This window comes from Mercenaria mercenaria, chromosome 1 (assembly GCF_021730395.1).
Source record: "Mercenaria mercenaria strain notata chromosome 1, MADL_Memer_1, whole genome shotgun sequence".
NCBI classification, from domain to species: Eukaryota; Metazoa; Mollusca; class Bivalvia; order Venerida; family Veneridae; genus Mercenaria; species Mercenaria mercenaria.
Window position 1 is genome coordinate 57,601,947 of NC_069361.1, and position 25,484 is coordinate 57,627,430.

At 33.1% G+C, this 25,484-nt stretch overlaps 2 protein-coding genes across 4 annotated transcripts in view; both read left to right on the forward strand.

The window, feature by feature from the left end:
- LOC123536540 (carbohydrate sulfotransferase 11-like) overlaps positions 1–25,484 on the forward strand; it is a 27,764-nt gene continuing 2,280 nt past the window's right edge. Inside the window, exons 1-3 of one of the 3 annotated variants that reach the window (XM_053548832.1) lie at positions 1–34; positions 5,118–5,203; positions 16,747–16,902. Coding sequence is in view for 1 of the 3 variants with exons in the window: in XM_045319771.2 (XP_045175706.2) it covers positions 5,237–5,312 (76 nt within the window). In the remaining 2 variants the exon portion in view is untranslated. Of the gene's footprint in view, positions 35–5,117; positions 5,313–16,746; positions 16,903–25,484 lie in introns of those variants that run through there. The other 2 variants (XM_053548835.1, XM_045319771.2) reach the window with 2 other exon arrangements.
- LOC123536521 (uncharacterized) lies at positions 7,827–13,595 on the forward strand. The gene is made up of 3 exons (XM_045319745.2): positions 7,827–11,283; positions 11,772–11,920; positions 12,423–13,595. Exons 1-3 carry the CDS (start codon positions 10,056–10,058, stop codon positions 12,693–12,695), a joined length of 1,650 nt encoding a protein of 549 aa, XP_045175680.2. The 5' UTR covers positions 7,827–10,055; the 3' UTR covers positions 12,696–13,595.

The following is a 25,484-nucleotide window of genomic DNA, read 5'->3' on the forward strand; positions in this document are numbered from 1 at the left end:
ACCGATGCTCAGTTTGGATTTGGATTCAATTACAGTACTGTCGACGCTATTTTCATATTGAATTCTCTTATGAAAAGCAATTGGAAGATAAATCCTATTTAATGTGCTGTTTTATAGATTATAAGAAGGCTTATGATTTAATAAATAGGAACTGTTTATGGTATAAACTGATAAAATCTGGTATTGATGGAAAATTATTGTCCGTTATTCGCTCAATGTACGAAAAGTTATGTGTACGACACACATGAATACGTTGTCAGACTTTTTCAACTGTAATCTTGGTTTATTACAAGGGGAGATAACCTCTCCGATTTTGTTCTCGCTGTTCTTAAACGACATTGAAGTACATATGCAACAAAACTTAGAATGGAAATACTTTCCGACCATAATGTTACAAACTGGTCGTCAAAGGTACGAAATATTTTGCAAACCTCGGGGTTTACAGATGTGTGGCTATTTCCAGAATCAGTTAATATGAATGTCTTTATACCCTTGTTTAATACTCGACTAAAAGATATATATCAAACAGAATGGCAAGTTGGAGTGGAAGCTTGTTCTTCATTGTTTCTTTATAGACATATCAGTACTGGCATATCCCGTGCTTATTACCTATTTATTATAGAAATCCAAAAGTTTAGAAATATTATAGCAAAAATAAGATTAAATTCTCATAACTTAAATATTGAAACTGGGCGCCATAGAAATATAGAAAGGAACCAACGAATATGTATTTTATGCAACTTAAATGCTTTCGAAGATGAGTATCACTTCATATTAGAATGTCCATTGTATACCCAGATTAGAAATATGTATGTTCCGAGGTTTTATACGGCTCGACCTAGTATGTACAAATTGGTATCTTTGTTAAACTCAGAAAACAAAAGTTTGTTGACAAAACTGGCACTATATTGTATCAAATGCTTTAAACTCAGAAATGATACTTTGAATGTGTAAGAACGCTTGACTTATGTTTGTTCTGTATGTGATCACTCTCGATTTGTATTATTTATTATCATTTTGAATGTGATTGTAATTATTACATGCACCTATATTTATGATTTATACATGATTTATTGTGACTGTCGTATTGATGTTATGATGATGAGCTTGTATGCTTAAATCAATAAATTCTGTTCTGTTCTGTTCTGTACAATCCAAGAATAAATGTCGGAATGTTTCTACATGCATGTTACAAAAGTCACAGAGACTTGACTGAGAAATATTACATTTATGGAGAAATTTGTTGGTAGAAATATACGCATAACATATTTATATTGAAATACTCTCAACTTAGCCTCAACAGTAGTCTTAAAGGGTATCATATAGATACTCTTCCAATTTAAATTTTACAAAACATCCGTCCCATTTTTGTTCTGCTGTTTTATTGTTTTTATTATTTTCTTAATATTTGTTGTACAAGAGTTTGTTAGTTTTTTCAACTGCATTATTTTATTAATAAGATAGTATGCTTCTCCCACGTTTTCATTTACTTTTTCTGACTTTATTTTTTCTTTCAATGCAGAGGGAATGTTTAATATCAGGGAATGGTAATGAAGATGCTTGGTTATGTCATATCAAAATAATCCAAATAAGTATAAAAAAAAGTTATGCAAAAACAAAAACTGCAAGTATTACCTTATTAAATACGGTGAGTAGATTCAGAAAAGTGTACACTTGTATGGAAAATACCTCAAACCGCATGCACCGACTAAACAGTTAGTTGATATAAACACATTTGAATGAAATATTAATATTAGGTTTTTCCCGTTCCTGAAAAATTTTGAAAACTGGACATACGAGATTTTGGCTTTCAACCCACGATATAGCCCTCTTCTTCAAAAGCATCTTAAAATATTTCTTCAAACATAGTGGTTTATTATCAACAAATTATTCTAACACATTATTTTGTTACACATATGTCATACTGACACTATCAAGATTATATTGCGGAAACGTCTCAGCTGGGAAGACCATTCTTCACCAAGAAAACTGGATTTCTAGCTAGGAAGGCCCGAGGTAGAACCAACTATGCACGAGACAGCTGGACTTCCAGCTAGGTAGACACTGGGTAGAACCATCCACCTTCTCCGGCCCCCAAAAAACGTTTGCAAGCTAGCTGGATTTCTAGCTAGAAAGCTCAGGGTAGAACCATAAACCTTCAGTAAACCAGCATGATTTGTAGCTAAGAGGACCCTCGATAGAACCACCAAGTGCAATGCAGTTAGATTTTCAGCAAGGAGGATTCATGGAAGAACTTTCAATCTACAAATCAGTAGGATTTCCTGCTAAGAGGACCATTGATAAAACAAACAACCGGCAATCCAGCTGGATTTCCAGCTAAAATGATCCTATGTGGATCCAACAATCATTTTTAAAACAGCTGGATTTAGGAAGACCCTATGTAGAACCACAAACCTTTTGCAAGACAGCTTGATTTCCAGCTAAGATGACCATTGGTAGAACTATCATTCTGCAATCCAGTTGGATTTAGAAATATCAAGCAAATTCGGTGAATTTATATCCCTACCGAATATGTTGTTTTTGTGAAAGATATTTAATTTTTAAGCGATAACAAAAATGAAAAAAAAATGGTATAAAAGCTGCTCGATATATAAGTTTTGATAAGTTTTAATAAGTTTTATTTTTCAAAGTTCCATAAGGCCAAATGATGGCCCATGAGGACAAACAAAACATGATACATGGCAGGACAGTGTTTAACAACTACATACAATGATATAGTTAATCGGAGAAGGTATACCATACATTGCATATCAATTACAAACATATCAGTCATTTACAAGAACACATGATGATACAAAAATAATGATTTCATTAAAGTAATATAACTTGACGGAACTTATTTTTGATTTAATTTTGAATATTACACATGTGACAGAATTTTATCATTTTACATATTATAATTGTTTTGTAAATAGTGGATACATGTATTAGCCTTTGTCTAATACATATGTTATATTATTGTTTTATACTATGTGGGTAAATATAGTAGCATTCAATCAATAGATATGTTATGTCCTGTATGCTTATACAAACACACACATATATATAGCTTCAATCATATTCACATCATATGTACACAATATGTACACCATCTTGCCGAAACGAAACACAAGATCAAGATATCAAATAAACTGTAAATCATAGTTTTAAGATATTATTACGTTAAACAAAATACACTGCAGAGAAAGAATTAAACTAGGATTCATATGGCAGTTTGCCTTAAGAAAATACCAATTAAAATGACTATAAATGAAAGGTTAGAATATTATAGTATACCGTGTCTAGGCGTACATATAGCACATAATATAATGTTCCTTTATTAAATTGATTAAATCATTTATATATCTATACAGACTACAGAACGAAATACATACGTCTGTAACAAAAGAGAGTATCTATTATAAAGAAATATTAACATTATTTTCATTGACAGCAGCTGGGTATAACCTTTCTTTTCTTAATGCAAAAGCTTTGTTCACAAAATTCCCTAACTTTCGTATTATGCAAACATTTTCAGAATTCAACAGTTCAATAAATTTTGGCATATTTGGTCTTTTCCAGAAATACATGGGAATAAAACGTTTTCTTAGATTATTATATACTTTACATTCCAATACAAAATGGTATTCATCTTCTAAAACATCACAAGAAAAGCATTTTCTTTCATTTAGAGGTGTGCTGTTTGGCTTAGTCCATCTACCAGTTTCAATATGCAATCTGTGAGAAGAAACTCTTAAGTACAAAAACGTTTGATGTTAATACAACTGAGATATGGTTGAAATCTAAAAATAGCAATATGTCTGTAGAATATAGTCCTGCTTGAATTGTCTAACCTACTTGACCAATTTTGTACAAACTGATCTTTTAATCTTTGTTTTACGTGACATAAGAACAGGTTAGTGTTACCAACACTTTGCATAAACCATGCATCATAAAAACCTAATGTACATAAGAGTGTTTACTAGTGAACACCAGTTTGTTTTATTTGGGTAATTTTCACAATCATTTTTCAATAAATTATACACTTTGTTAACAAATTTGTTCTCATTTGTATGCAATATTTTTACCCAGTATTTTATAATGTTATAATAACGCATTGACTGGAAAGATAATCTACCAAGTTCACCATATATGAAATCGTTTTGAGTAGTTTTCTTAACACATATTATTAAATTTTAAGAAGGATCTGTACATTATACATGTATATATATATGGTCTTCCCTTGAACGAAATCAGCCCGTTTGTATATTTCAAACATTTATGATTTTACTTCTTTTAAAGACTGAATTAAAGTCATTAAAAATAAAATGATATGATAGTATCCACAGCGTCCAATGGTTACTTTAAGATGCCGGATGATCTCATATCAAAAGGAGCGGTTTTGGGTGATTTGGGGGAGAAAATTGTCACTTTTTGCACTGAGCTGACGATATTTCATCTAAATCAAGATGGGATTGATTTCCAATTGTGTTCAACGTTCTGCTCAATCATTCTTTTACATTAACTCTACGTGTCTTCTCATGACACTCATTTTCTAGTTCTCCTTACTTTTCCCCTGTTACTCATGTATGAAACAAATAAGATTTGCTACAGAAATTCCAAATGCCATTGATAAGCATATCTTTAATATATTTTGACCGCGCGACAAACGCTTATTTTTATTAATAACTCAATTGCATTAGTGCGTTTTGTTATCTTAATCAAATTCGACAAGAAAAGCAAAGTAGATTTAAATCATAGCTTGTTGCTCGGACAATTTATTGCATAAAATGAGACAAGTGGGACTTTAAGATTTTATTTAATTTATTTATGGGGCAGTCAAATAAAGTGTGGACTTTACAAACAGATTACTGTATTGGTAGAAACTAAATACATGTATCAAGAACTTTATTATCCGTAATAAAGTATTAAAACATTTACAAAGCTGATAACAATATGTGTCAGTATCAGATATCCATTGTCACTGGACACTGTTTTAGTGCGACAGATGTTCCTGAATATTAACCATTGTATATTAGACAACGTATTATTCTTCCAAAAGATTTTTGCTGAATTAATGTTTGCACTGTGCTTACAAACATATTACTTTATTGTAGACGGCGTGACAGTCTTTGTGTGGATTGAATTTCTTATAATCTACTGTCCGATACCAACAGCTGCCTGGAACCTCACAAATGAAAGGGTACCTTAATATTGTTCAGTTATTATTTTCAAAATGGCACCAATGGCAAAACGCTTTATTAATATCGCTTGTGTTGTTTTCTTTGGGATTTCGTTTATCATAATTTATGGTATGTGGACATTTACGATGCCTTCTTTCAAATGGTGAACAAATTTGTTCACGAAAAAGTTATGTGCATTTTTTATTGAATGCATACTGTCTTGTTCAGCGGAATGGGTGTTTGCGTTGAATTAAAACATTGCGGATGTGTGTGAAACATTTTGAAGTAGAAACCTCGAATGTTCATTCTTATGTGATTTTTTTTTCTTATGAATGTCCAAAACTATTTTTACATAAGCGGAATATTTTCTTAACTCTCCACAGTATATTGTTATAGATTCAATGTTTGGAGCTTCTTTTTTTTATTCAAGTCTCATCGGATATGAATCATTTATATGAGAATGCATCCTTAAAGAAATACAGATACTTACTAATAAATATATTTTCAGCAAGTTTTCTGTTCATTTAGGGTGTCAGAAGACGTCAGAAATAGATATGAATTAGCGCAAAAATATAGCATAAACAGATTCAAGTTAAAAGTGGATAAATTGCATTAGAGATTGACAACCTATAAATTGTATTTTGCCGTGTACTTTATCATAATAAAACCTAACCGTGCAGTTAATCAAAGTTTCTCTACTGTCAAAAATTCAGTAATTCAACATCAGTATGCCGAAAAATTTAAGAATATCCAAAACATGAACTACACGCTTTTTTTCTTTTTCTTTCTTCTTGTTTTTTGTTTTTGTTTTTTTTTTGTTATTGTTCTTTTTTTTGTATAATTGCTGATGTTTAATGTTTTCTCAAAGGAATCTAAACATTTTTGATGCAAAAATAAAAATAAAATTAATTGCCGCTGCTGAATTAAAACTCACACGGAAAAAGTTTTATTGAATATAATCCGTATGTTTTACCTCTGAGCTAATTTGTAATTGGTTTGAAAACTAGAAGTATTTAGATTTTGACAAATTACAAAATTTTGAATTCCAAATGCTTCATTTAAATCTGTTTTTGATTAGGTTTGTTTTCACGTTATCAATGGGACATAGTAGATTGGTTGTGACTCTTTTTAATAAAGATTCTAACACGATCCGCAGCAATTGCTATATAAACATATAGCGAAATCGCCTATACATGAATCTACGATAAAATATGGTTGGCTGTTACATTTCACCCCCCTATGATTGTAACATAAGAGCTTCTACTTTAGTTCCATTACATACGAATTATTTCAGGGCCAAACGGTTGAAAACAGCATTTCAAAAACATAAATATAATAAAAACTCATACTGACCTATGTGTAGGTCCGTAAAACACACTCTGATTTCTACGAGCGAATTCAATTAGCTTAATTATGATTCAGCGGTGACGTCATAAATGTATGACATAAAGTATGACGTCATAATGATGTGACGTCATATAAAAGTTAATCTCGTCACTCGTAATACAGGGTCAACTCGCTTATTTTGATGATTCTGTTCATAATTAGTTTGTGAGCTGTTAGATTACTAAATTATATATACTTCTAAAAATTCTGATAAAAAATAAACAAATATATATACGTTCCATTGGCTATGCAACACTTTCTAACCATAGGGGGTAAATTGTAACAGCATATGACCCGAATGACGTATTACGCTGAAAATGTAGTACTGTAAAATGCGAATTATTTGCATTGTTAGAATCGAAATAATAAATATGTTCCAATAATTTTATCAATTAATAAAACATGGGCAGTCGTTTGGATGCGAATAATTAAATCACTCGTGCTGCGCACTCGTGATTTAATTATTACGCATCCAAATTCCTGCCCATATTTTATTAATTGATAAAATATAGGAACAGATTTATTATTTCTTAAATCTTGCGATATAAGTTGCATCTATATAGACAATTATCACCGTGCAAGTATTTTTTTCAGTATGATTTTGCAGTTTTCCTAAAATTAAAATGCACCAAAAACAAGGTAAGCCAGGTAAAACATTATCTAATCGTACAGTTACCTGAATCAGTGGGGCACCAGAATCGGTGTATTTTGTTTATGCATGCTCCTTGTTTGAACAAGGAGTCGTATGACATAATAAGTTTTTGCAGTAGTTGTGTAAACTTATTAACTAAATCACAGCTGTCAAACTTTGGAAAATGTGAGATTTTAAATAAAAAGTAATGATTTAAAATACCCATGTGTAAATTTTCATGAATTTCTTATTACTTTTTTCCACTGTTACAAAATCTCCTCCACTTCCCAAACTGTTTAGCCATTTGAAACAATATTTTGTATGATGTAGTTTCAAGATCTGTCGAAATTATAAATATATGGTAAAATAATGTGCATTACCCAGAATTAGCATACAGGGTATTCAAAAAATTTCATCTTCTTACATATTTTTGTTGTAAAAAGTACTGTTTTACATCCATTTGTTTCACATGTGAATGTAAATAAATCTTGTTTTTTCTGCCAGATATAAAAAGATTGCAGTTAAATAGTTGCATCTCATTTGTATTCACTCAATTTGGAGAATGTAACCATAAAGGATGTCACCATCATCCATCTCTTATACTGCTGCTTGCAAATGGGTCATTCTCACAGAATTCCTATTCTCACTACTCTTTCAGTCCCAGTGATAAAACATTTGAATTTATAAATAGTCGACTTATTCTTTTGACTCATTGATCACCCATTACATTAAATATAAATACAATGACATAATTTATACCTTTACAAATTTAGTAAAAGAACTGTCTTTACATTTTTAATTTAAGAATTTACCGTCACAGTTTACTTGACCGTGACGGAAAAGACTTAAAGCTGAACATTAAACACTAATATATCACAAGAAATTTCAACTAGTATTGCATTTAGAAAGAATAAAATGATTATGATATATTACATCAAAGCACAATAAAGAAAATAAATACATATAACCTAAATATCTGTGAACAAAACATATGTATCTTACCGTCACAGCCGTGACGGTAAATGTCCCAAAATAACCTGATTAAAAAAAAATCGTCAAAAATGCAACGAAACCATGCTAAAGTTGTTTTCATTCACCAAAGACTTGCACAAACGCACTAGATTTTTTATTGACAATACTGTGTAGCCAGTGTATGCCATTCCGAAGATATATGAAATCTAACACCTTTAAATTTTGTCCCATGGAAGAAAGTCTTCACCGCAACGGTACTTTAACCAAAAATTACCATGTTTACAAAACACGTGATATCAATTCTCTGATGTCATCGATGACGTTAGCTCCCGAAAACGCGCGCCCATTTTGTTTCTGGTGAGATGGCGATATGGCTGCAGAAGAAAATAAGGTAACATTTTTGTATGTTAAATCGTATAATTAGCACTGTCTTCACCGTTTATTTCATAAATACATTTTTACCATGTCCTTGTAGAACTTCTGTCTTTTATGTATGTGGGTAGTGTACACAGTCACAATCCAAAGTCATTTTTGTGTATACAGCGCCAGACCGGCGTGTAAACAAATGTTTTCTGAAAAAAGTCTTCACCGTCACGGTCTTTACCATCATACCATCAAGGTGACGGTAAAGACGTGACGGTAAAGACAAACAGACAAAAAGGCTCTAAAATTCGTATATGTAGATCTACTATAGAATATCATTCTTAAGCAGTAAAAGTCATACATTTCTATTTCTGTACACAGAAATAATATTTAGCGTAGATTTCATAATGTTTTCATTTTAGGGCGATTCGAAAACGACAGCAGACAATATGTAGATCTATAGCAGTATCTTTTTCTTTACTTTGCAGATTGGTCCATCTAAACTTTCCAGAGAAAATGAGATACTGAATGAATATATGAGAGTAAACGCACTTTTGATTGACATTGAAATAGAGCATAGACGTGTATTAAACGTAATAAGTAATTTGAATCTCCCACATTTAGAAAATAGAGACACAGAAGTTTTAGAACAGCTTCAGCAAAGAAAACAACAGCTTAAAGAAATTATAGCAAGCTTTCTGTAAATTAACACAGACATACATCTATATTAGATAAAGATGCCCATGACACCTGCTGAAAGGGCGAAGAAATATCGCGATTCAATTAAAAATGACCCTACACGGCATTTGCAGTATCTTGAGAAAGAGCGACAAAGGTACAAGAAAAGAAAAGGCGAAGGCTATTATGACATAAGTGGGAAAAGCGAACGCGAAAAAAACCTATTAAAGCGCAAGTGGAAGATTAAGAAACGTGAACAAAGAGAACGCAAAAAACAAGAACAGGAAGGAATCAAATTTGCAAACAATAACACTCCTGTATCATCACCAGTTAGAATCGAACAAGACCAACCAGAACATGAAATACAAGCGGTTCGCCAGAGAAACAGATCTTTTAGTCCTATGCAGCAAAGAAATACAACTCATCAAGCTGAAAGTGGTAAAAAGAGAAAGCGAAGAGCTCAGGCAAAAGCATACAGAAAAATAGATAAATTAGAAAAAGAGAAGCACAGATACAAAGTGTTGTGGGAGAGAACAAGAAAAGGATTACAACGTGCGAGACAGAGACTAGAAAAAGAAAAGAAATACAACGCTGAAAGGTCACAAAATAAAAGACAGACAACTGTACAGAGAATTTATAAGAAGACGGGTCACTCAGTCACATGGAACATAGAAATGAGGCGACAGGTCAGGCTGTTCTTAGAAGAAGATATCCACAGTATACAGGCCCCCGGAAAGAAGGACACGATCACAAAAGGAAAGATTAAGAAGCAGAAACGTTATTCATGTGACACACTCTGAAACTTATATCAGAAATTCGTAAAAGAAAACCGCGAACACGGGATGTCTTATTCATCTTTTTGTAGATTTCGTCCATTTTGGATTGTTCAGAGAAAATCTGACGCCAGAGAAACATGTTTGTGTAAACTGCATGAGAACATAAAGTATAGAGTTGAGAAGTTGTATAGATTAGGAGTAATTCAAGATTCAAACCCAGACATTGTGGTGAACCAGCTAATGTGTGACAACAAATGTAAGGAATGCGCGTACAGGGATTGTTCTAAATGTCAAGATAAGGGCCTGGATGTATGTACCGAAGTGCTGAGTGAACGGAAGGGTGAACAGGTTCAATATCAACAGTGGACAACACGGACTGAGAATTACGAATCTAAGGATGGGACAAAAACAATTCAGAAAACCGTGAAAGTCACTGAACAAGACACCGTTGAGACGTTGTTGGTAGAGACACAAACATTACTGAAAGATAAATACGCTAAGCATGTTTTCAATATTAAACATCAATACATAACACTAAAACAGGTAAAAGAAAATTTAGACAATTCTACAGCAATTATGCATGTTGATTTCTCAGAAAATTACACTGCAAAACTTGCAAGTGAGGTTCAGTCGATGCACTTTGGGGGTTCGCATAAGCAAGTTTCTCTACATACTGTTGTCGTTTATACCAAGGACAGTATCAAATCAATCTGTACAGTCTCTGAGAATACTTACCACGGTCCTGGGGCAATATGGGCACACCTTACACCTGTTTTGCAGTACATAAAGTTGTCCTATCCAGACATCACCACTATCCACTTCGTCAGCGATGGCCCTTGTACACAATATAGGTCTAAAAATCACTTTTTTATGTTACATCGGCACATTCTTGGTAACTTTGAATTTGAAATAGCAACCTGGAATTTCACAGAAAGTGGCCACGGTAAAAGTGCTGCTGACGGTGTAGGGGGTACAGTGAAGCGTACTGCCGATAGACTTGTGGCAACAGGCACAGATATACCTGATGCAAAAGCATTTTATGAAAATGTCGGAAAGCACCTAGAAAACGTCCAACTATTTCTGATTGAATCGGATGACATTGAAAGTTTAAGTAATTCTGTTCCAAAGGATCTCAAAACAGTCAAAGGAACGATGAAGCTACATCAAGTAACGGTTAGTAAACATCACCGAGGAATAATGCTTCTCAAAGAGTTGAGCTGTTTCTGCAATTGGCCAAATCCATGTAGCTGTTATGAAGGCGACGTTTCGGAACACAGTTTTCCAGCTGAAACAGGTTAGTATATAATATTACATGTACCATAGTCCAAGTATACGAAATAAATGTTAAGACTCCGAGTCATTTTCGAACCCACACCGATCGCCACCAACCGCCTATCAATACAAAATAAACTTGACCATCGCAACACTCGTACAAACCACTGAATTGTGGCAGGTGTAAATGAAGGCACATATTTACCAGACTGTTTAAAATAAGGTTTCAGTTACATAAACACGCTGAATCAATTCCAACACGCCTCATGTTTTTATACTAGTTTGAATTAAAACATAACACGAGAAAATCTCGATTTCATTTTCATTTATAAAACATTTTACTGCTACCATGTATTACATACTGCATTATTTTGATGTTCACTTAACAATTTCGCAGTATTTAGATATAGCTATATTGTGAAATGTTCCAGATATTTTCATCACCCAGAAAGAAATAATAGAGATGATATGGCACTAAACTACTAAAACTGCTCAACATTTAAATTTAAGGTGCCGGTGATGGAACGCCTCTATTGAATCAGCCTGTAAGTGAGCCTGATGTGACAAAGGACATTACCACTGTGGACCCACACCCAGATATGGTTGGCACATGGTGCGTGATACGATATGAAGGCGAGGCTTATCCGGGAATTATTCAGGTACTATTCACAAAATAAATAAATAAATAAATAAATAAATAAATAAAAAATAAATATCGTCACGAAACAGCGACCATCATGCAGCAGTGTGTTTCAAAAGACTTTTCAGAACTTGAAATTAGCCGAAAGCACCTTCATGTAAAACACTTTGTCAGTTATTTGTCATAATTTTGCATACTAGTAAACCGCTGTGGTAGTATGAGCCTGTCCAGGAAAGGTGCATTAACTCGCTGCCGCGATATGACAGAAATATTGTTACAAGCGGCGTAAAACACAAAAACAAACTAACAAACAAACACAGACAAACTAACAGACCCTAGCTGCTTGTGCTTAGTGATAATAGTACTTTACGGGAACACAACACTTTATTATACAAATAAGATTTGCATTAACAAGAAATTGTAATAAGGTAAAGTAAAGCAATATATGCTTAAGCAGCACATTATTGCATTAAACATTATGTTTAACTGCATAAGATAGCTAATGTCTTTTCTACATCCAGGATATTGATGACAAGTCGGCCGAGGTTAATTGCATGTGCAGAATTGGAGAGAATCGTTTCTTCTGGCCACTTGTGAAAGATGTTATTTGGTACAGTTGGTCAGATGTACTAATGAACATTCAAGAACCTCGTCCCGTAACATCGTCCCGTGGATCAAGACACGTGCAGGTCGATCCAGAATGTTGGAATCTCGTCAGAGCAAAACTAGCTAACTTAACCAGTTATCGAACGTTGATGTTACATACTGTTAATCTGTTTTCTTGGATTCAATAGTTTGTTTTTAAGGTTTCGTTTTAAAAGAGAACATGCTCCCTGTTAGGACACATTACAATGTGTTAAATGACGGATCATTTTCGCTGTAATATATCACTTAGCTTTGAGTGAAATTAGTGACATATATGTCTGAGCATTTTGAACATATTTGCATTCCATGCATGTAAGTAAGTTTCCAATTCATTAGTATAATGTCGTTTCTGTTTAAGCTGTTTACGAGTTTAAAATAAAGGTAGAAAAATGCATTTTCTTAGTTTTATATGTACAAGGTGAAAAGGGGCTTTTACCGTTACATGCCTGTCTTTACCACTACCAAAAGTCTTTACCATAACAACGTATTTTTTGTTTTAATTCTTGTTACAAATAGCTTACCTGTGTTAGTATATTATTTCAATGATGGGAAGACATGATTATGAAACAATTCAAGTATTTCTTCAATGGTGTACCGAAGTATGAATCTAGATAGTGCAATAAAATTGCACTTCCGAGAAGAATATTTATCCCAGTAGTGTTTTATATGTTAATGATCAATGTATATTAAAATAAAAAAGGTTTTAAAAGAATGACAAGTTGAATTTAACACATTATAACGCATTTCAATACTTTATTTAATAAAAAATCAATTTAGAGCTTGTATATAGCAAAATAATTCTCCGTCATGGTAAAGACTATTTTTCTCGACTATGAAAGTTCAAGGTCAAATTTATAAAGGTCATTATGGTGTTACTGTTTGCCAACAATCAAAACAATATGATAACAGGTTAAAAGTGATCAATTAACAACAAATCAATATGTTTTTTTTGAATTTTACGTTTTACAACATTTAAAATGGACTGTCTGAGAATGACCCAAATGGAGGCTAGACTGCATGGTGGTTTTCACTGCCATTAATATGGTTAACCTTACTTGATACAAATATTAAAAATCCCAACAAATATATTCATTTTCATGATAAGAAAGTATTGCTTTTATGATAACGTTAATGTTTTGGACATACTTTTCCATTTTAATATCACTTAATCATATGACCTACCAGTACACTGATTCAGGTGTCGGCATTTAGACATAACGCTTATAGGGCTCATGTTATTAAAATGGCTCTGATTTTAAATTGAAAGCTAGTTTTAAAAAATTTGGATCTCTTTAGGATGCACAAGTAAATAATGTATCAAAATAAATTCATTTTGATATATTTAACCCAAGTTTAGACAAATGCATAAGAGATGAATCCTTATCCCCACCAATACTGGTAACTCCAGGCTATTATGTTTTTTTCTTAATTTCCTGCTGTCCAAATTACAATCAAATAAATCAAATCATGCCTCTGGCGCATCGTGTATTAATTCATACACAAGTGCGAGAATAGTTTTTGTTTCTGGATCATCAACGCACGAAAAACTGACTGTAATCTGTATATTCCAAAATAGAGAGGATAACAATCTACACCAGTTGTTGCTAATTTTCAATGAGCAGCTTTTTAAATTCACTAATACGGCTTAAAAAGAAGGAGTTTAATTTAACTCTAAACATTTATTTAGTGTTAATTTTCTACTTCTCTTAACAACTGTTTTTAGATCTTATAAAAACTATTTTAACACCCTAGATTCGACGCATTAAAGATTTATTTTGGCATATCATATAAATCTACTTCAGAACATTTACACACAGAACCACCGCAGTTGCAGATAGAAACCAGTTAACGAGCTTGTTAAACAGACAAAACCGTCACATTCAGAGGTGTCCTCGTTTGAGACATCATACAAGTTCGGATAGAATTGAGTTTAGTGTGTTTGTCAGAATGATTAAAACCTATAATAATTAACCTATATCGAAATACTAGTATATAAGTACGTAAATCATCGACATATTTGGAATCGCAATTATTGACTTTTGTGCCATTGGATATGATGTGATATTCACCGGAAGGGCAGCATATGCCCTCTTCTGGTGAATATCACATCATTATCCAATGGCTCAAGAGTCAATAACTGTTTTATTATATGTGTTCAAGTTTAAGATTAAATAGAAAATACTTGTTGCAACATATTTAATGTTTGAAAGTAACAATAAATAACTTCCATTCTATTTTTAGAAAGTCATGTTTAATGGGGGAAAACCCACTAACCATTAAACTGCATGAGATGATGAGCGGTTTCAGCCAATGAAATTTAGGTTATTTTCAGAACATATAATAAAAAACATATAATAAAAAAAGAAATATAAGAGTGTGGTGTACTTGGATAAACATGTACTTAGAAACGTTAGAAACAATCTGGGGGAGCACAAAAATGAAAAAAATGTTGGTTTTGCTGTTGAGCGGAGTGGAACGTGGAAGAAATCTATATCTGTATGCTGAAAACAAACGAAAGTGTTGAATGTGTATTCAGCACTGACTTTATCCAGCAAAAGCTGTTTCTCTCTCACTAAGACAAACTTAAACTGAAAGCAATGGAAACAGCGACGCCAGGGCGAGTACAATAAATCTCAAGTTTTTTTCGATTCGTCGGGCTGAAATGAATAGTTAACAAAAGTGGTTCTAACTTCCTATATTGTCTAATGTTTTCTGTAATGTTTAACTACTTTCTCTATCGGCTGCTAACATTTATTACTTGAATATAGTATACAGGTTTTCATCAAAAACTGAATATGCGTATGTCACTTGATTTTCTTTTATCTATTTAACCAAAAATATTGATTTTTTTTATTTTCACGGCAACCCTGATAGAGTGAGAATGAAACAAGTTCATTTTGTCGTATTAGAAATTCAGTACAAAGAGAAACTAATACAACAAATGAGAAGCCAACACCATTGCAAGCCAAAACCATTGTGCTCTATATGGTGCAAGCCAATACCATTGTGCTCTATATGGTGGCATACATGTTTGACTTTAGTGTCTAAACACTTTCATGTGACCTTTAATGCATATGATTTTATTTATACATATTGTTATTTTGTGCAGATTCTTATAGATCTATAGATATGATATTCAGTTATCTAACTGGTATTGTTTTCAACGTTCACAGCGTACTTCAAAATTTTATGTTTTGAAACGGCAAATAAATAGAAGTTTATGTTTCAAAATTCAAATTTTTGTATGAAGAAAGTCGGCCCTGGTAAAAAATGAACACAAATTTATTGTGAAAAATAGTAATTATAATATTATTTTTATAGGTCTTTGACAATAAATAATGAAACTATGATGCTAATTTCTGAATATAATTTCTTATTGTTTCTTACTGGAACGTAAGGAATTATCATATTTTACATCTTTAACTCAAGAAGTTATAGATATGAATCTAATTCTCCATTTCAGCCTTCTGTTTTTTTTTAAACCGCCATCTTTATCGGTAACGTTTCTTCTTTAAAAAACTGATGGTTCGGCGTTGTAAAGGACTTGACGGTGGCTTTGATGTAAAAATAACTTTTGATTAGGCATCCCCTTTTAAACAATATGGCATCAAAATAGTCATCATGGCACATAATCCTCTTATTTGAAAAAGAACAGGCACTTACAAAATCGTTTTACCTCTTACAGAAGTCATAAATGAGTGTAAATACAATTAATACGAGGGTCATTCTAAAAATAATGACAGTCGTGCTGGCTTATGGTACACAGATTTGGTTCACAATCTGTGTACGGACATCCCTTCAAAGAACTTTTTTTTTGTATTTTCGTTCAACAGCTTTCAGTACTTTGTCTTTGTAAAACTTTCCAGTGACTGACTTTCCTGACGGCGTAGGAATTCGCACAACAGTACCCCTAGAGTTAAAAAAGATGGAATAATAAACCTTTTAGACACTTAGTTCTTTTTGCAATTACTGGTCTACAATTATCTTTACGCAGCTACTGTCTGCTGTCAACGCGACGCTGTAGCTCATAAAATTATATCCAGGTCTCATCTCCTGTTGGGAACTGTGACATAGTGCGATCATCTAAATTTGAAAACTTTTTCAGAGTTCCTTTAGCACAGTTGACCCTACTGCTTTAACCATTTCTTAAATACAAGTGCTTGTTGAGAATCTCATGTATTCTACCTGTTGACATTCCAGAAATAGACGCTGTCTCGGGCACTGTGTACCTGGTGCCTTCATCAATCAGACGTCTTACAGCAAAAATGTTCTTTGACTCACTGCTGTTATTGGACCTGCCAGGATGAGCCCTGTCTTGACCATTTTATAGGATATATGGTTTATATTCTTACAAAAGTATTTAAGCACTGATATTCTAAACTATATTCAATTGTTTCATTTAATAGTATATTACACTATTCTCCAAAACTAAATATACGAGTATTAAGCGGTGTTGCTTAATTACAAGGTCTAGATAATCGACGGGTTACCTTGGATACTTGCTTGCAAACATTAAGTCAGTGGATCCGTATTGACAATGGGAATTTCAGTTTGATTTCATATTTTCATATTTTCCGTATTCTATTTACGCATATAAAATTAACAAAACAGGCGTGCAATCACTCGTATAACTAGAAGTGAGTGTCACTGAGATTTCTTTAGACACATATAATATATTATAAAAGTTATTCTGGAATAATACTTGCTAAAATAAGTAAGAGAAGCTTAACTATTTTTACACACAGAGGTGTGTTAATATGGAAACACTGTCTAAAAGCTCTGTTATAGTGTACGAGTATCGCAGTAGAATTAGGTCTATGTTCGATTTTTATATTATGTTCAATAATCGGACACATGCGTTTAGTTGTTTATATTTCTGTTCGATTATTGCATGCAAATAATTATTTTCATGTTACGTTTGTTTGTTGATAAAAAAAATGTATTTGAATATCGCACAGACTTTGTTTTTAACTATATTTATACGTCCAATAATCGAAGACATTTGATACATACTGTATATGGTCCGAGAGCTCACGGACTTTTATTGCAACAATTGAGGCCAAAAGAAGTTTTTACTTTTTTGGAAACAATATTTCATATCCTTCATGAAAACCCATTTCTTAAGTGTCAAAGCCGTGCCTATCTATATTTTGTTTACTTATGTTTGTGATAGGGGAGGTAAAACTCACTTGCTAAAATTTAGGGGGTAGGGTAAAGTTTACGTCTATCAGTTTTTTCACTGTTTAATTACAGTAACTATCTTATTGTCAGTAACTGTATATATGTCAACCAATGTCAGCAAAAAGAAATTCATCAAAAAAGAATGAAGGGCAAACTTGATATTTAAGGTCAAAGGTCAAATTCATGTACAAATCACAAAAATTGGCATATTTGAAATTTATTTTCATTCTTAAAAATTAGTTTGTTATCATAAGTCACTCAGTTTTACTTATGTAATGTGTATATATCAGCCAAAGTCAGAAATGCAAGTCTTATTGCAAAACGTCAAAGTCAGCCCTGATAATTGAAGGTCAAAGTTCATTTTCATGCAAAAATGTGAAAAATGTTACATTTACTTTTTTAACCTGTTTAATATGTATTCACATTATTAGTCACTGAAGTTAATTTGTTTTAATGTCTGTATGCCAGGCAAAGTCAGCAGTGCAGATGTAACCCCAAAACTGCCAAGGGTAAAGCTTATATCAAAGGTCAAAGGTCAAATTTGTGTGAAAAATTGCCTGAATAGCTTCCTGTTTGAAATATAAATGCTATTTCTAATCGTTATTAGTAATTGCTCGTGATTTATTTTAATGTATATATGTTCCACAATGTCAGTAATAAAGATATCGTCTGTAATTAGAAAAGTTCAAATGTGATATTAAGGGTCAAAGGTCATGTAAAGAAAATAAAAATTTGCTCTTTCACTTTTCTTCTTGTTGATAGTATTTTGTCGATATTAGTCAACGATATCAGGTCATTTTAATGTATAAATGTTAGGCAATGTCTAGTAGGCACATATAATTTCAAAACATCCAAGGTCAACCATAGTATCAAAGGTCAAAGTTCAAAAAAGTGAGTAAAATGTTTCAAAAATATCACCTATTTGTAATAATTTTTTTTGTATAAAAGTATTTGTTTTGTCATTTTAATAACTAATCGTTGTTCATTTTACTGTATATAAATCAGACAATGTCATGGAAGAGAAAATAAGTCAAGGTCAAACCTGGTATTGGAGGTCAGGGGTCACTTTTGTATAAAAAATCACAACCTTTACCATACTTACTCATTACTTTGATCAAAAATAGCTTGTTGTTATAATTCACTGTTAGCAATTTACTTTAATGTATACATATCAAGCAAGGTCAGCAATGTAGGTCTTATCCTTATAAGTCAAAGGCAAACCTATTATCAAAGGTCAAAGGTCAAATTTGTGTAAGAATTCGCAAAATAACACGAATAATGCAAAGATTCTTGGTTGCGGGTTTATCCCGCTACCAAAGTTAAAGTGTATTCTGACAATCATAGCATCTTTATTTTATTCCGAATCACATCCAAAAGATGTTCATGTGCTACACAAAATAGTCCCATTCATGAACAGTGCGGATGAATTATCAATGAACAAGCAGTTATTATTCAACCTGTATCCACTCACACTGACCATTTAGATTATATAAGATCTATCAATGATAAGGTATTCCAGCCCATGGTTACATCACAAGCTGGGTCAGGCAAAGTTCATCTTAGATATGAGGCACATTAAATTTGTATTTGTTTCTCATTCATATATATTCATAGACTCGCATTTAAACAGAAAATAAATCTACCAAAAACCTGCAACCATCAGACATTTCAAGGCTTTGATTCTTTATTGTGTAGGTTATTTGTGTCACTACTAGTAAAACTGATCATTTTAAAGTATATACAACTGACAATATCACTGTTGAAATAATAATGAAAAAAAGTCAAGGTCAAACCTGACATTAAAGGTCAAAGGTCATTTTCATGTAAAAATTCATAATACAGCATTTTTAATTTCTTCTTCGTTACAAATTATCTTGTCATTTTGTTCATTGAAAATAATTCTGTCTTATGTTTATTTGTAAATCAATGTCAGCAATGCAGATCTAATTTCAAAAACAGTGATTGGTATAGCTTATATTAATGGTAAAAGATGAAATTTGCGTGAAAGATCGCAAAAAAAAATAGCATTTTTGCAATACTTTTCATTGTTTAAAGGTATTTTGTCATTATTAATATCTTATGGTTATTCCTTGAAGTTTCATACATGTATATATATGGGTCAATGTCAACAATGGAGATATCATAAGACATGAGTCTAGATCAGCCCAGATGTTAAAGTTTAAAATTCATTTTCGGGTAATAAATTCAAAAGATAGCACTGTTATTTTATCTCTTTGTTCAAACATATCTTGTTATAACTTGATGTTAATTCATTTTAATGTTAGCCTTTACTTACTTACTTCCTTACTGCCTTCCATCTTCTTATGGCCGTTTTATTTTTTATGATTAGATGCGGCAATGTACTGCACCGTATTCTGCAGGTCGCTGATATCTCTCCACGGCTTGGTCTCAGATGGGATGTCTGTTGGCTAAACTTTCTGGCTTGCTTCTTCCAGATAGGAACAGCTCTGCAGAATGTGAAACGGTGTTTGTTCCTCTGATCCGCACTGACATTTAGCTTTCTCTGCAACTCACAGCTTCTTCATACGTTTTCTCAGGCCACAGTCTTCAGTGCGCAGACAGAAGACAGTTAATTGCCTGTTTAGCTTGTGTAGACAGTCCTGATTTGGCAGGTAACCTCCATTTATGTTCTTCCAGTCTGACGCAAAGCTGTTCTACCACAGAGTCTGGGCTTCTCTGTATGAAGTTGGAGGTTAGGGCTGTATTTGCCTGATTGCTGTCTTTGCAAGTTTGTGCGCAGCTTCATTTCCAGCTATGCCCACATGTGCAGGAATCTATCGAAATGCTACATTGTTGTTCTCAGACAGGAGATTGATGTTTTTCAACAGCTGTCTGATTAAGTTGACTGATGGACCTGCTGAGAGAGCCTGAAGAGCTGACTTGGGGTCTGTTAGGAATATATTATCCCTTTTCTCCTCGCTCATACTGTTCGAGTGTCGCCGATGTGAGGGCTTGCATCTGGATCTGTAGTTGGAGCATCTCTTGCCGACTGTATGAGAGAGTATGAAGGAGGAGCTGTCTGAAAATTTGATGTAGGCACCACCCCAAGCTTTCTGAACTGCCTTTTCCACTGATCCATTGGTATATTCTTGGGTCCAAGAGTGTGCTGGATAGCGGTTATTGATCATTTCTAGCGTAAGAGATTGTTGGTAAACCTGGTGTTGCTTTCCCTTTTCTTCTGCTCCTGGCACCTCCAATCTGATCTTTGGAGCACATTGTCTGGGAACCTATTCATTGGGCTCGAGCGGCTCTGCCTCTGTGTCCAGTGCTGCTGCTTTCCCTTTTTGCAGTTTTTTGACGATGTGGTTAAGACTCTGTCTTTTCAGTCTGTTCTTGGTTCTGCTCTCAAATTTTGAGTGGAGTGGGTGGGATGGTAGTCTCTTTGCCTTCTCTGCATGGACAAAAGCTTTGTACTCTCGTCTTGTCTCTAATGGTTCAGGGTTGGCTGTCTTTTCTATTTATTTTATCTGAGTTGTTTTCATTGCCCCGGGATTATCCTTAGACCTGAAATTTAACCTTGTCCAGTTTATCTTTACAGGTTTTAGAAGCAGGTACTTGGACTTGCAGAGGATCTTTGCATTTACTCCCCAACTTGTTCCAGCCATTTTTATTTCATAATGGCGAGTTTTTTGAAGGCCCTCTCCTTTGACATTTAATGTTAGATTTGACCTTGACTAATTTTTCATTATTATTTCAAGAATGATATCATCTGTTATATATACTTTAAAATGAATAATAATTAGTTAATAGTTTTTAAATACCCTCAAAACATAAAGAAAAATTATTGCAAAAATACTGGGTTTTTTGGCTAATTTTCACGCAAAGTTTACCTTTGACCTTTGATAATAGGTTTGGCTTTGCCTTATATGGATAAGACCTACATTCCTGACCTTGCTTGACATGTCTACATTAAAATAAATTGCTAACAGAAAATTCTAACAAGAGCTATTATTTTTTAACAAAGTAATGAGTAAGTATGCTACAATTTGATCTTTTACACAAAAATGACCCCTGACCTTTAATACCAGGTTCGACCGTGACTTATTTTCTCTTCCATGACATCGTCTGACATATATACAGTAAAATGAAAAACGATCAGTTACTAAATTGACAAAACAAATACTTTTAAACAATAAAAATCATTACAAACAGGTGATATTATTGCAACATTTTATTCACTTTTTTGACCTTTGTCCTTTGAAATTATGGTTGACCTTGAATGTTTTGAAATAATATGTGCATACCAGACATCGCCTACTTTTTATACATTAAAATGAACTGATATTTTTGATTAATATCGACAAAATATCATTAACAAGAAGAAAAGTTAAAGAGCTATTTTTTCAATCTTTTACTTGGAAATGACCTTTGACCCTTAATATCACATTTGAACTTGTCTGATTTTAGACGATATCTTTATTACTGACATTGTCGGACATATATACATAAAAACAAATTACGAGCAATTACAAATAATGATCAGAAATAGCTGTTATATTTCAAACAGGAAACTATTCATGCAGTTTTTCCAAAAATTTTGACCTTTGATCTTTGATATAAGCTTTACCCTTGGCAGTTTTGGGGTAAACTTTGCACTGCTGACTTTGCCTGACATACAGACATTAAAACGAATTAACTTCAGTGACTAACAATGTGAATACATATTAAAAACATTAGAAAAAGTAAATGTAACATTTTTCATATTTTTGCATGAAAATGAACTTTGACCTTCAATTATCAGAGTTGACCTTGGCATTTTGCAATAAGATTTGCATTTCTGACTTTGACTGATATACACACATTACATATATAAAGCTGAGTGACTTATGATAACAAACTAATTTTTAAGAATAAAAATAAATTTCAAATATGCCATTTTTTGTGATTTGTACATAAATTTGACCTTTAACCTTAAATATCAAGTTTGCCCTTCATTCTTTTTTGATGAATTTCTTTTTGCTGACATTGGTTGACATATATACAGTTACTGACAATAAGATAGCTACTGTAATTAAACAGTGAAAAAACTGGTAGACGTAAACTTTACCCTACCCCCTAAATTTTTACAAGTGAGTTTTACCTCCCCTATCACAAACATAAGTGAACAAAATATAGATAGGCACGGCTTTGACACTTAAGAAATGGGTTTTCATGGAGGATATGAAATATTGTTTCCAAAAATGTATAAACTTCTTTTGGCCTCAATTGTTGCAATAAAAGTCCGTGAGCTCTCGGACTAATATATGCGTTCAATAATTATTTATTGCGTTTGATAATCGAAGACATATTTAATACATACTGCTACATGTGTTCGATAATCGTAGACATAACCATCTTTCATAAAATTTATTCTTTTGGTTTATTGAATAAATATGTATATAATATCGGACAATTAAACAATATCTAGTCCGGCAAACATTAATTCCATAAATTGTACAAATATGTTCGATTTTGATTGGTCAACCTTTTCCGCGCCAGCGCGTTCACCGTTGAAATGCTTCCCACAGTTGTGAGTTTTGGAAATTAATTAATAAACGCAGGAATAAACCCAAACGCAACCCTTCGCTTGAGATGGTTTTCAAGGATGTCCGTTATACAGATCCGCAAGCAATTAACTCATGCTGGAGAGACTATTTTGCAGATCTTTATTCCCCTACGGAAAACGAAGACTTTAACGAGACGTACGGACAGACAATTAGCGGCAACGACAAAATATACTATGAAAATGTTATCCATGGCGGAGAACTTATGTTAAGTGTTATAGTGAAACTATATAATTGCATGCTTAAATCTTCGCATACACCTATGGAAATGAAAAGGGATATTATCATCACATTATTTAAAGGTGGGAACAAGGAGAAGACGGACCCTAATAACTACAGGGCAATCACATTGTGTTCTATACTTCTCAAACTATATAAAAAAGTGGTTCTCCTGCTCTTAAATAGTGACGATAAACTTCCTCTTAATCCTTCACAAGGAGGTTTCCAGCGTAACGTTAGCTGTATGATGACGTCACTAATGCTGCGTGAGAATATTAGTTTTGCTGCAGAGAACCACTCTACATTATATGTTTGTTTTCTGGACGTTAAACAGGCATTTGATCGCTGTTGGATTGACCTTCTCATATTAAAATTGTATAAAAATGGATATTGACATAACACTCTACAAGTCTATATTATCGTTGTATGAAAATAGTTACAGTAGTGTACGATCAAACGGATACCAATCTGACTGGTTCCCAGTCTCACAAGGCACCAGACAAGGCCAGAGTTTAAGTCCACACATGTACTTGATTTTCATAAATGAATTAATGAACACAATTGATTCTAGCGGTTTCAGTTTTAAAATGAACGCAATAAATTGTGGTTGTCCTACTTTAGCAGACGACATGGTGTTCCTGTCATATACCAAAAATGGATTAGATAAACTCCTCGAATTATGTTTTCAAAATTCGTTAAATGAACGTTTTCTTTACAACCCACGTAAATGTAAAGTGGTTGTATTTAATGAAACTACATCAAGAAATCGCAATTGGAGACTTGGAAATAATGTAATAGAAGAAACAGAAAACTATATCCACCTTGGAATAAACTGTGAAAAGGACTTGTCATTAGACCATAATGTACATGAATGCTGCAATAAGTTGCGAAGGTCATTCTTTAGTCTTGTGGATTGTGGAGTTAATGGCAATGGCTTAAACCAGATTACGTCAAAGAAAATATATGAATCAGTTGTCTTACCCAAAGCTCTCTACGGCAGCGAGGTATGGAATACTTTAACAGAATCACATATCACAATGTTGGAAAGAGCCCACGCACAGTGCGTCAAATTCATACAAGGACTACCGGAATATAGTCGCACTGATATAGCTTTGCGTTGTCTTGGTATTTTACCCATAACAATTCTTATAGACAAACGCAAACTTTTACTTTTCGGTCAGTTATGCTTACTTAAAAAAGTATTTAGCTACAGACTAATATCCTACATGAATAACCCAAGAAGAAGTAAAGGGTTCATGCCTGACATATATAGAGTCTTAGGGAAATATGGCTTATGTAATGTGTTGTCTAATCATGTACATGATGGCTCTTTTCCTAATAATAGATGGAAAACAACTGTTAAAAAGGCAGTTAAAATGTACAATGAATTCGAATTGAAATCAAGAATATGTAGTGATAATGTACTATACCGTTTTTTAACAATACACTACGAGTATATTCCTTGTAATCTATGGAAATTCTGTCAAAACAGAAACTACCACTATGAATGTGTCAGCGCAATGAAATTAATGTGCAATTTTTTTCACAAGGATTTATGACGGAGTGCACACAATGTCGTATTGTAACGAACAATATCTCCCTCCACTCAGTTATGTTCTGTCCAATCAATGACACTCGTACGTAATATCTTTGGTCAAAATTATCCAATGATTTAGGCATTGAAACGTTTGACCAATTTTGTAGTGCAGCAGCCCCCGAGCAACAAATGTTAGAAATGTTTAAAGGCTTTACAGCCTTTGACTTGACTGATACAACAAGAGTGAAATGTATGAAATCATGTCTTAATTACATGCACAAAATTACGCAGTGTTAATCAAACACTACCATCGAATGGCTTGTGGCCTCCATTCTATTATGTCTAGATATTATTACAACTAGCGGGTAATAGCTTATTAATGATATGTACAATATTGTAAATAGATATAATATACATATGTGTTTGCATTTCATTTA